Here is a 12,297-nt window from a genome sequence, read left to right on the forward strand (position 1 = left end):
GGGGGGAAACATGCTGCTTTACAGAGTGCAGGAGACATTCGTTCCTTCTTCAAAAAGCCTCGCATGGATACATTATAGGACTCGGATCAGAAGCAGTGTTTGTGTGTGGCTTTGATAATGCCACTGAACTCAAGAAAACGCGGGATGCCTTGTTTCTTGTCAGACATTTTTCGAATGCTCTAGAATTTTTTTTGAATTATTGACGGTGATTTTGCTTGGTTGATTGGGACAGTAAAGTATCCCATTTGTATTATTTTTGTGGACTTTATTTGTTTCTGCTTCTTTTCTTCTTGTATGGTTTCTGACTGTGAGAATGCTGGAAATGGCCACTATATGCTTTCATTTTGGCAAATTTGCTTCAGCTTCAGGGGGGCGTTGCCCCGCTGAACCCCCCAACGGGGCGCTGCCCCTGTGCCCCGCCGGGGCCTCAGCGGCCCCTGGACCCCTGCCTTTCAGGTTTTTTGATTTTTCCCAGTAACACCCATGTAGATATGCGCTTTTCAAGACATCTGGAAAGGTACCTTGGGATTTGTTAAAATACAAAAACAAACAAACACTCAGCAATGTTGTTGAATGTGTTCCTGCCTAAAAAATGTTAATCACTTGTTCTCATTAACCCTGGATCAGAACAATTTGTAAAAGTTGAAACGCAGGAAGTTGCGAGTTGGGCCATTTTGATTACCTCGCTGTTCTTTTGAGGCTGAGGTTAGTAATTATAATCTTGCTGGTAGTTTACTTGTTTAGTTAATTTGAGCAAAACATTACTTTAACCAGTGCCAGCAATTGCAATACTTGTGTTTGCTTTGGCATGTTTTATCTTTATCATTCTTTTATTTTTTTATTACCAGTTGCAAAGGCTAACATTCAAGCTTGAAAACGTGCTGTCGATCATCTTCCAAAAGAAATTCTGAAGTTGTTACCTGTCATTTTGTACAGTTGATGGCAAGCCTTGCAGAGTTTCATTGCAAAACCTCGGGAGGGGGGGGGGGGGGGGGGGGTGCAGAAAGTTGACATGGAAATGCCAGATATCGCCAAAGTTGTTTTTCCATCGCCAGAAACAAAACTTTTGATTGAAAGTGGGCCAAAATTGTTGTTTTATTTCTTTAACTGGTGCATCATACTCAAGGTTGAAGTGAGGCACTGACCTTCAAGCTAAAAAGTAACAATACTACTTCTTAAATGTATCTCACAAGATACAGGAAACTTTTTTTACTCGCCAGATTACTCTGGATATTACATATTGACTCGCCTGAATAATCGGGAGAGTCTTAGTAATGGGGATTACTAAGCTGGCCTTGCATTAGCGTAAACGTTACATTGAGGTTTTTGTGGATGTTATTGAAGCTAGTGTTTGCACACATTTTAGGTTTGATGACCTCCGGATAACATTTGCTAGAACTTTTGGAAGTTAAAGCTTTTGAGCTTCTCACACTTTGAGGTTTATGACATCTAGACATCATGTAAGTCTAGCTGATCCTGGTCTAATTGTCAAGGTCGCACTCTGGTTGCCAAGTAGGAATTTAATTAATCATTTGATGAACAAATTTTTCATCCAGAGCAGCAGGTAGTTTTGATATTGTGTATGGCAAAGGCGAGTTGCACAATCCCTTCTGGTTAACTGTAAAAAAAAAAAAAAAATTAAGAGCATCGTGAAAGGTAATAGTTTCGTGCATAGATTTTGCATCAGATGTTTCATGTTCAAAAAGTCTTATTTCAAAACAAAAACTGCAAGACTTTTAAAAGGTGGCATCATGGGCAGACTTTGTGTTGGTGTGTGTTTCTGGTTCTGCTCAGACCAGTTGTGTATAAGAAAACCAGTCGTATAATATTTGGAGAGACATTAAATATTGGTTATGACTGAAACGGACTGAAATTTTGCAATACAGGTTATGAATGAAACAACTCGGGTCTTATGTGAACCAAGAAACTTATCATTGAGGGATTCTTCGATAGTTCTGAAGCTTAAAGCTTATAAAATGTACCCAGTTGTACATATTGAAAATCTTCAATCCTAACATGTTCATATCTCTAGGTGACGCCAGGGTTGATCGAATTAAAGTAAAAATGAAAAATTTTTGAAGCAAGAGCTTAGCAACTTCTCTTTATTGCCTGGTTTTATCATTTGCAGAATTATCAAAAGTTTGGTCGACTCCCTAAAATGTTAAGGTCTCACGAGCCGTGTTGATTTTGGTTAAAGATCTTAGGTGTTTTTAAATTTAGAACTTTCATATAGCTTCTGATGACCTTACACATTGTGCAAGTTTGATTGACTTACATTTTCTGTCAAGGTCACACCAGTTTCATTTAAAATCTGACTTTTAAAATGAAAAAGGGACATGTCCCAGGCCGAATTATACTTTTTCTCCCAATGTTGTGGGGGTGAGGCCAATTTATAGCTTTTCATGATTCATTGGTTTAAAAAGTTTGATCAACCTCCATCAAATTTCAAGGTCGCTGCTATGACAGAAACATTCTCTGGCAACAGCGCTTTTTTCCTGGAAACTTTCTCTCGCCATACGTAACCAGCAGGAAGATGGGTCGATCGAGCCTTCCCTCATCATAGTTCTTTGAAGACAGGAATCTGAATTTTGAGAAACGCATGAGAAATGTGTGCATGCCAAGTGCATATAATCAAGTTTGCAAGTTGAGAAAATCCAGTGGAGTGCGTTTTCTTAGCTTTCCCATTGTTTTTATGCCCCCAACTTTAGGATTTCAGGATCAGTAAATTATTTGAAAAAAAATGTTTTGAAGTCATGTTATCATAAAATGTTTGAAATCTGGTAGTGAAGGCATTAAGTCATCTTAGTTTTGCTCCTTTTGTTTTTAAAAAAAACAACCTTGTCTTTCCACTGTAGGAGCAGTTTTAGCACCTCAATCAAGACTTGTAATTTTAAGATGGAAATAATAGAAATCAATCCTGTTCATATTTATGAATCCCATGGCCTTCGGCGTTTTTTTCAGGGCAGTGTGATACCTGTGGAGCAATCTTTGGCAACTCGCATGCACACCCCTGTCTCTGAGGTTAGCGCCAATGAGCAGACTTCTGTCACAACAGTACCTGTGATTCCCATGCAAACACCATCAACCAAAGCTGGCAACATGGTTGCAAATTATAAGAAACCTTATGCTTTAACGCGTCGTTCATTTAATACGCCAACTATTCTTGTTAAACATGGCCATAAAGTACAAAGGGTGATGGTGTCGAGTACTACCCCAAGCACAATGTACGGTGGACAAGTGCTAAATCCCAGTGACACGGGAGATGATGGCTATATTAGATACACATCTGTCCAGGGTCATTCTGCTACCAACTAAAGAGAGGATCAAACACGGCTGACTTGTAAATGAAAGAACTTGACAGAATCAGCAAGCATGATGTTAACATTTATTTGTACCAGTATCTAAAAAGTACATTTATATTTGTACATGTACTTTGATATGTATATGAAATTAATGATGATCTCAGAAATAGCTTTTGTCATTTGCTTTTTGTATTGCATTACTGTTGGTATTGCCAGCACTAACAGTACTGCTGTTTTGAAAGGAGCCATCCGATTCTGAGAAACGATAAAAAAGCAAACTAAGTATTGCAAGTTTTGGATGTGGGATGAAAAGTTAATAAAACTAAAAGACAGGACACAAGTAGATTGCATGATTTTGCACACAGGACTAGGAACACTTCTCACCTGAGACCCTTTTTTAAACCGGTTAATGCCTTTGGAACAATGCAACCAACTGGCGAGCAACATTACTTGCAACTGTTGACCAAGACGCTCCTTTACAGTTTTGCAGTGAAACTCTGTATGGTTTACCTTTTAAATGCCATTTATCAACCAGATTTGTTTGTCTAAAAGGTGTCCTCTCGCTCATTTAACTTTGTGGTAGAATGTCTGTTTTCACCCAAAATTGTTTTTTAACCCCATTTGGGTGGTGTAATGTGTTTGTTGTTAATTTTTGACGATCCCCACATTTCTTTTTAATATTGAATTGAATAATTAGCCTGCATGCATCAAGGTCTGCTTTCTCTCTTTTTGTTTTTGTTTGTTTTTTTCCCATTTGTAAATTTTGCTTGAAAACCACAGTAGGTGTCGGTGAAACTTGGTTGAGGTTCTTTTCAAAGTTTTGAATTTTGATTTTACCTCTCAGGTAGCCTCTTGATTTTGTATTTGTACGTACTGTTGTACGTATTGTACTTGCTCTTCTTTTCAACCTTGGGAATTGTTAATACCCCGATTAGGAACCGAGAGCGAATATGTGTGTACGCAAGCAAGTGGAGTGCCCAAACAAGCACACAGGATTACATGATGTACTTGTGCATGCCCCTGATTGATATTTATGATCAAAGTTCTGTATTCATTAGAGCAAGTTGGAGCCTATTATACCTTGATTCAATAGATTATGTTAGGAAATAACTGTCGGATGTGTACGGGTTGTGAAAGAGTGAATACGCTTGCTTTTAGTGGGACAAATAAATCCACGTGTGCTCCTTGTCCACGTGTTTTCAACACACCTCTTGTTTGTGACACACCCCTCGCTTGTGATGGGCTTGTGAATTGTTTGTCCAAGTAAAAGCAAGGGTATTACATTGTTCTAGTGCTGAAAAGTGCCGCATCTAGATCTTGCTATTATTTACAGCGCTGAAAGTCCACAAAACGGCGCACTGTCCTTCGGTTAGCACTTCTTATAATTTATTAGCCAAAAAGCAAATTTTACTCGCCAAACCAACCATTTGTTTCTGCAATTTTACTCGCATTTGGCGAGTAGATTAACATTTCTACTCGCCATTTACATGGTTCTACTCGCCACTTTCAGGCCTGATTCTCTCTTTCACAACCCACACAAACCAATTAGTCTATGCTGTATTCAAGGTACAATTGAGAGGTCACAACAAATGTTGAAAGCTTTCACATTTTAAAAGACAGATCTGAACTGGTGCTTCCATCATCGGCGCAAGTAAGTTCAAGGTGCATACATGCAAAGGAAATAAACAGATCAGGTGGCTCCTTTCCACAGTTGCTGTCACGTGCCATGGTCCTCCCTTTTTACATTTGTGTTTTTGACTAAATGTTTTAACGTAGAGGGGGGAATCGAGACGAGGGTCGTGCTGTCTGTCTGTCTGTCTGTGTGTGTGTGTGTATGTAGAGCAATTCAGACTAAACTACTGGACCGATCTTTATGAAATTTGACATGAGAGTTCCTGGGTATGATATCCTCAGACGTTTTTTTCATTTTTTTGATAAATGTCTTTGATGACGTCATATCCGGCTTTTCGTGAAAGTTGAGGCGGCACTGTCACGCTCTCATTTTTCAACCAAATTGGTTGAAATTTTGGTCAAGTAATCTCCGACGAAGCCCGGACTTTGGTATTGCATTTCAGCTTGGTGGCTTAAAAATTAATGACATTAAAAATCTGAAAATTAAAAAAAAAAAAATTTTTAAAACGATCCAAATTTACGTTCATCTTATTCTCCATCATTTTCTGATTCCAAAAACATATAAATGTTATATTTGGATTAAAAACAAGCTCTGAAAATTAAAAATATAAAAATTATTATCAAAATTAAATTTTCCAAATCAATTTAAAAACACTTTCATCTTATTCCTTGTCGGTTCCTGATTCCAAAAACATATAGATATGATATGTTTGGATTAAAAACACGCTCAGAAAGTTGAAACGAAGAGAGGTACAGAAAAGCATGCTATCCTTCTCAGCGCAACTACTACCCCGCTCTTCTTGTCAATTTCACTGCCTTTGCCATGAGCAGTGGACTGACGATGCTACGAGTATACGGTCTTGCTGCGTTGCATTGCGTTCAGTTTCATTCTGTGAGTTCGACAGCTACTTGACTAAATGTTGTATTTTCGCCTTACACGACTTGTTTTTTCTCCCCCCCCTTACTGTAAAAGTGATCAGACTGCTCTTTTTCACAGTTGCTGTCCGTTTTCTTGTTTTAACCACCCCACCAGATTTATTACCATCAATAGTACAAATGTTGAAACCTGTGCTATTGCTAAATAAAGGACAGAAATTATGAATTTACCCAATTCAACTAATTTTTGTTGTAAAAAATTTGATGTGGAACGTCAGATGCTGGTTTCTTGATTACGTTTTAGGCATGTGTGTTTTGGAGGGGGTGCATGTGATTAGGAGGTCTTTGCCCATAGTAAGTAGGCATGATTTTTAACCTGCTGTCTATTTTAATAAAAATTTAAAAAAATACAACCTTGTGGTGGGATCTTGAAAGATGCTTTTGTGTATAAACAATCGGGTACACCACCATGGGTTTTTACATTGGATATAACCATCCTTCCAATTCAACACGTCACAAATTCAGAGTTGCGCATTTTTGCTAAATCAATTTTGCAAGTTGTGGCAGTTGAAAAGTTAATCTAGCTAAGAAAAATTCTTGCTTTGCACAGAAAGGCAGCCATTTTAGTTACAGGGTGTGTGTCTGGAGTAGAAGGATGCTCATAACCCAGATTAAAGCCTGGAGGGAGTTGCAAATCCAGGAAATAAAAATTGACATCCCTTCCCCCACCCCTCCTGCCCGCACCCCCCATAGAAGCTTGAAAGAAATGAACCAGTTATCAAACTTGTTGGTATCTAATTGACTGTGGTATGGTTGCTGCTTTCTGGGCACGCAAACGCAACACGATCTCCAACAATCCTTGAACAGACCACTTGCAAACAAAAAGGATGGCAAATCTTGACAAAGCAAATGCCTGGCATTGAAATGCGAGTGTTTCATTCCTCACTGGTGTTTGCCCTCGCATTTGCATGGGGGACAAGATCTTGGTAGAACTGTGTCAGGACATAAGCTTGAAATATAAGATCTTAGTAGAATTGAAGGCTGGTTGTTAAGGCAGCCAGTGCCTCGGACTACTACATTTAGAAAATGGTGATCGAGCATGAGTAAATTGTAACAAGCCCCGCCCCCCTTCGAGAGCATTTTTAAGAGAACCCCCCCCCCCAAAAACAAAATAACGGGAGGGGGAATAGCAGAAGCTGTGCTTTCCTAGTTCGAGCCTAATTTTGTGTGGTCTTCATTCTTGCTTGTTCAACAATAAATACGTCAGTCTCACGACAGGCTGCAGTTCGTTCATGCGCAATCCAAAAAAGTTCATATTCTGTGTGAACACTGTTGACAATCTCCAGAAAATCCTTTTGATGTATCTTGATTGATTTAAACATAAAGAGAAAAACAATATAACAGTATTTTATGTCTGGCCTCGAGGCTCACCAGTACTCGACCACACATTAACTTATTTGCCTGCTTCTGCGCTGCCATCTTGACATAATTGAAATAACTTGATTGTCAGTTTAAGACTGACAACAAACCTCGCCAAATTTCTTTTTTGTGTCAGTGTGTGTTATGTGTGAGTGTCTGGGAGTTTGTACTTCCGTGTGCGCGTGAATGGAAGTAATTTAGGTTCACCTCTGCCTGACGTCTAGTTTGGCTTTTACATGTCCCATTGCCTTGATAGGAGAAATGCCAATGGTTAGGTCGCAGGATTAATTTGCCAGTGCATTATGTGGCATGAATACACACCTGTAGTTGCGAGGGAGGAAGTGTCGTGAGTTTGCCCTCGCCCAGTCAGTTTTCAAAAGATTTGGCGTGAAACGTACCTCCAGTCTCAAGGAAATAATATTGATCCTCTGAAAATTTGCCTGGTGTCGTTCACAGCTCAAAACTGTAGTTTAGTTCATAAGTGAATGCGAAACTGTTCTATATACACGAATGCATTGAAGTGCATGGAACCGATTGGCATTTCCTTATCTTTGTCAGTTTGAGTAGGAATATTTGTAAATACCTGTATACACATTATTTGCACATGTACTTGAATATATATATATATATATATACGAAGTATGTGTGTGTGTATATATATACATTTTGCATCTTCTAGGGGAAATCCAATTGTTATTGCGTTGCATATGCATAGGAAATTTGTACTATCATTCCAAAGCTTTGATATTTGTTCCATTTTACAGATGTACTGTCATGAGTTGCATTATGTAAAAGTATGTAAAATTTTTATGTAATGTCCCTTCGAAATGTGGAGAAGTTGTTAATGGAATCTGGTGCTGATGCGTGATTAAATGTACCTTCCTGCTCCGTAAACCGACTTGTAAATCACCGCAGGTCTGTCCAGGCTTTTACATGGATGAAAGTGGCCTGCCACTTACAACACTTGCCCAAAATCAACGTTTTGTCCATTTTGTGTTCAGGATGGGATTCTTTGTCCTGAACCAACCTGATCATTGATAGATACCCTCGTCAATATGCAGCACTAATTCAGCAAAGTATTCCTTCTCTGCACAGGAAGCAGCCAGACTGCGTAATTTTGGCATTCGTCCAAGGAGGATGTATGTATTCCAAGTAAAACATCTTGTATAGGTTGTCTGCAGTGATTCACAAGAGACTCGACGGGAGAAGGAAGGCGCCGTGTAATTTTGGCTAATAAACCACGTTGATGGAATAACACGAATATATAATTGTCCCTGCCGTCTTTTATGTTTTGTATAGATAAGCAACCACAGCTTGTTAATTTTTGGTAGTACTAGATGTAATTTAACTTTTCACAGGCACAAGAAGGGTGCCGATGTACCGAATTCAGATAACTCCCTGACTTTAGGTTTCTCATCCGGCCTTGTTGATCTAGTATGAACTCCACACTGGAAACCCCCCTCTCTTCCATAGTATTGATGATCAAGCGTAGGTACTTTACATTCATGTGGTCAAATTCGTTCAACAAAAAAATTTTTCAACTTAAAAATGTTTTTCATTCTAAAATCCGTCCCTTCTCATACAAGAGACGTAACCACTCGATGCACGTTTTTGAAGATATCAAATTTGAAGGTTATATTTATTACATTTCACCACCAATTTCCTTCACTTGCAAGAAACTAACATGCTTTTCTCACTTAAATAAGTACTTCGACCAGGAAACATTTAATTTAAGTCTCGGGTATATATCCAATCTGAGTCAGGTGAAATCTGAATTCGTTACACCTTGTTATTTCTGACATGCCTTGTAGAGAAGATGACTTGCCTGTGAAATGATTTGCTATTGATGCAGTATTCTTATGAGGTGGAAGGTCTGCTTAACGGCAACGTTAGTCGGTTGATTCTAGCCAGTCGGTCACATTAATATGACGCCAGTTCCATTCTGTCGTGCTGTTGCTGTCACTTGTGAGTGTACATGCTGCGCGGCACGAGAGTACCCCCCTTGAGTAGGCGCTTGGACACTCGATCTGAGACGGGTTTGTTCGATCCCCCCCCCCCCCCCCCCCTTTTTTTTTTCTCGGGATTGAAGGGGACGAATATGTAGTAAACACCATGCGTACTTGTGGAACAGCCTGCACCTGAATCTAAAGGCTTCCCACTTCCCTGTACATGCGTACTTGTGGAACAGCCTGCACCTGAATGTAAAGGCTTCCCACTTCCCTGTATGTTAACAAAAACTATGGGAGGGATTTGGAAAAATAATTTGAGACGCCATTGAAAATCTACGAATCTTCACCTAAAGGGGACCTCGAATGGATCGGAAAAACTGTCAAGACTAACTGAATGTTTATGTGCCATGGTACCAACCTTGCCTGGTAGCAATTGATTGCAATGTTGTATACCCGTTGAAAATGGGCTCACCTTTTGCAATCAACTTGTAAAATAATAACGGGCGCCCTCTCGGACCCTTTCCTTTACAGAATTCTAATCCCAGGAACATTAGTTATAAAATGCAATTGCTTAAAATGTGCCACACCACATTGATGGTTCAAGTGCTCACGTGTATGCTGGTGTGTAATGATTTATCATGTCACTTTTTAAATGTACGTCGGCAAATAAAATTTTACACACAGAAATTCTGATTATCTAGTTGGGAAAGAAAACGGGTGTATGTGCGTGTGACTGTGTTTGTACCGTGATATGTACGATTTTAGTTGCCAGTATTTCCGATTATAACTTGCCACTAAAACGGGCTACATAATAAAAATGTAAAGAAAACTTGTAACTAAAGCTGCGCTTCCTTTTGCTCGAAATCAAAACGAATGCAGTCTCGAGTGGAAAAAGTAGAGCGTGACTGGTGGTTTCGTTTTGTTTATTAATTTTTTTTAAATCAAAGCAACTTTTAACTTGGGTGTCGGTTGGTTTCGTATAACTCGCTAACTCCATTACACATGTATGCATTTAGAGCGCTTACTTCCCTTTGGTTATTTGATCATTAACAAAAGTTGTTCAGGACAATAGCTATACTATCTTCTGTTAAAATGACTAGATTCCACGGCTGAAGTGCACGACAATGTTGCCAACCAATTGGGAGCCAGCCGCGGTGTTGGATTGTTTGAAATTGAGATTTGTTGTGATTTCAAAAAGTCAGGTCCTAGCGGTTTGTTCTGACCCGTTCGGGTGGCACCCACTTTCGGTTCGTGTACCGTGGCTCGGCCGCCAGCTCTCGCGGGTTGAGCCCTGTACACGTACATTTTCGCAGATCAAGAGAAGACGAGTCGCGTGAGGCGAAATTACTACATTAATCTTAGTCTAAGCTGTCGAACTCGCAGAATGAAACTGAACGCACTGCAATTTTTCACCAAAACCGTTCAGCATCGTCGGTCCCCCGCTCGTTGAAAAGCCAGTGAAATTGACGAGCCAGTATAGCGCGGTAGTTGTTGCCGCTGAGCAGGATAGCACGCTTTTCTGTATCTATTCTTTTGAACTTTCTGAGCTTCTTTTTAATCCAAACGTAACGTGGCTAAATGATATTGGAATCGGGAACCGACAAGGAATAAGATCAAATTTATATGATTTTGGAATCGGGAAAAATGACAAATAAAATGAAATTATTTTTGGATCGTTTTATAAAAAAAAATATTGATTACAATTTTCAGATTTTTAATGACCAAACTCATTAATTATTGTTCACCCACAAGCTGAAATTCAATACCAAAGTCCGGCCTTCGTCGAAGATTGCTTGACCAAAATTTCAATTCATCTGATCGAAAAATGAGGGCGTGACAGCGCGGCCTCAATTTTCACCCAAAAAAACCGGATATGACGTCATCAAAGACATTTATCGCTAAAATGAACAAATCCATCTGGAGATACCATACTCGGAAACTCTTGTGTAAAGTTTCAGGAAGATCGGTCCAGTGGTTTTCTCTGTACCGCTCTACCCATACATACACGCATACACCACGACCGTAAACCATCACAGATACGGTCAGGCCTTTACACACAGTACAAACAACCCTTTCATTTAAACACCCACCGATTGAGAACATCCTAGGTGCCCTCCGTAAAGAGCGAACAATTTTCAAAGAATTTATTTTTCCGTGGTTTATCTTACCCCTGAGCCATCGTGAACCCGTGTGATCCAGTTTCCCTTTTTCACAATGTCATGTCACTATGCTTATAGCCATGCCCAAACAAGTGCAGCAACAGTTTGACACTGGAACGCTGTCCACGCTTTTTTTTAAACGCACGAAATGCACGGGATTTGAGGAGTTTTGCGCTTGGCACTATGATTTTCCAAATAAGGATATCCTACTATGAGTACTACGCTGGAATACTACAATGAATTTTCAAACGGCTACACTGGCTTCATTTTTTCTTGATCGATAATAGACTCTGCATTTTAATGGTCAAATGGCGATTTCGGTATAAAAATGTAGACAAGGACCTTTAACTCCCGCGATTTTAATAACTGTCATTGGACTGAGCCTGCCGTGGACGAAAGATTTAGTGAAAGGGAACTTGACGGGTGTGAAAAACGTGCACCCGGCGCGGAGAGAGTGGCGCATCACTGAAGCATATTGGCTGGGGTTGAAATTTACCCTTTTTGGACGTATTTCTCGATAATTTGCCACGGTAAAGCAAGAACTATTAAGAGGAGCACTGAACCCTTTTGAAACGACGATACCAATCCTCCTGAACAATCTTATCACTATGTAAATGTCCCAATGGTGGCCCTGTAATTTGTTACGTTATGTTTATATTCCAATATTGTGTCGTTGTCGGGTTATTCCTGATTAATCGGCGAGTCTTAGTAATTAATGAGCGGCAGTTGTTTGTCTGTCCGTCCGTGAACGAAAACAAAACCTAAAGTTGAGGTTTTGAAGCTAAAGCTTTGAAATTTGCCCCATTTCTAGAGTTGGATGATTTCCCGACATAACCCAAGGTCTGGTATACCCTCGTCAAATTTCAAGGTCAAAGTTTGGATAAAAAAAAATATTAAAAAAGTTAAAAAAAAATTCTCAGATGTTTTTTAAACGGGCGCTTTGAAATTAACACTTGTCTA

General features: G+C 39.5%; 1 protein-coding gene across 4 annotated transcripts in view; it reads left to right on the forward strand.

The window, feature by feature from the left end:
* LOC138982018 (protein boule-like) overlaps nt 1-9,865 on the forward strand; it is a 60,195-nt gene extending 50,330 nt beyond the window's left edge. For all 4 annotated transcript variants that reach the window (XM_070355220.1, XM_070355222.1, XM_070355221.1 and 1 more), the window contains exon 11: nt 2,962-9,865. In XM_070355220.1, coding sequence (XP_070211321.1) covers nt 2,962-3,315 — 354 coding nt within the window. In that variant the 3' untranslated portion in view covers nt 3,316-9,865. The remainder of the gene's footprint in view (nt 1-2,961) is intronic.
* The last annotated feature ends 2,432 nt before the right edge of the window (nt 9,866-12,297 follow it).

This window comes from Littorina saxatilis, linkage group LG12, assembly GCF_037325665.1.
Source record: "Littorina saxatilis isolate snail1 linkage group LG12, US_GU_Lsax_2.0, whole genome shotgun sequence".
Lineage (NCBI taxonomy): Eukaryota > Metazoa > Mollusca > Gastropoda > Littorinimorpha > Littorinidae > Littorina > Littorina saxatilis.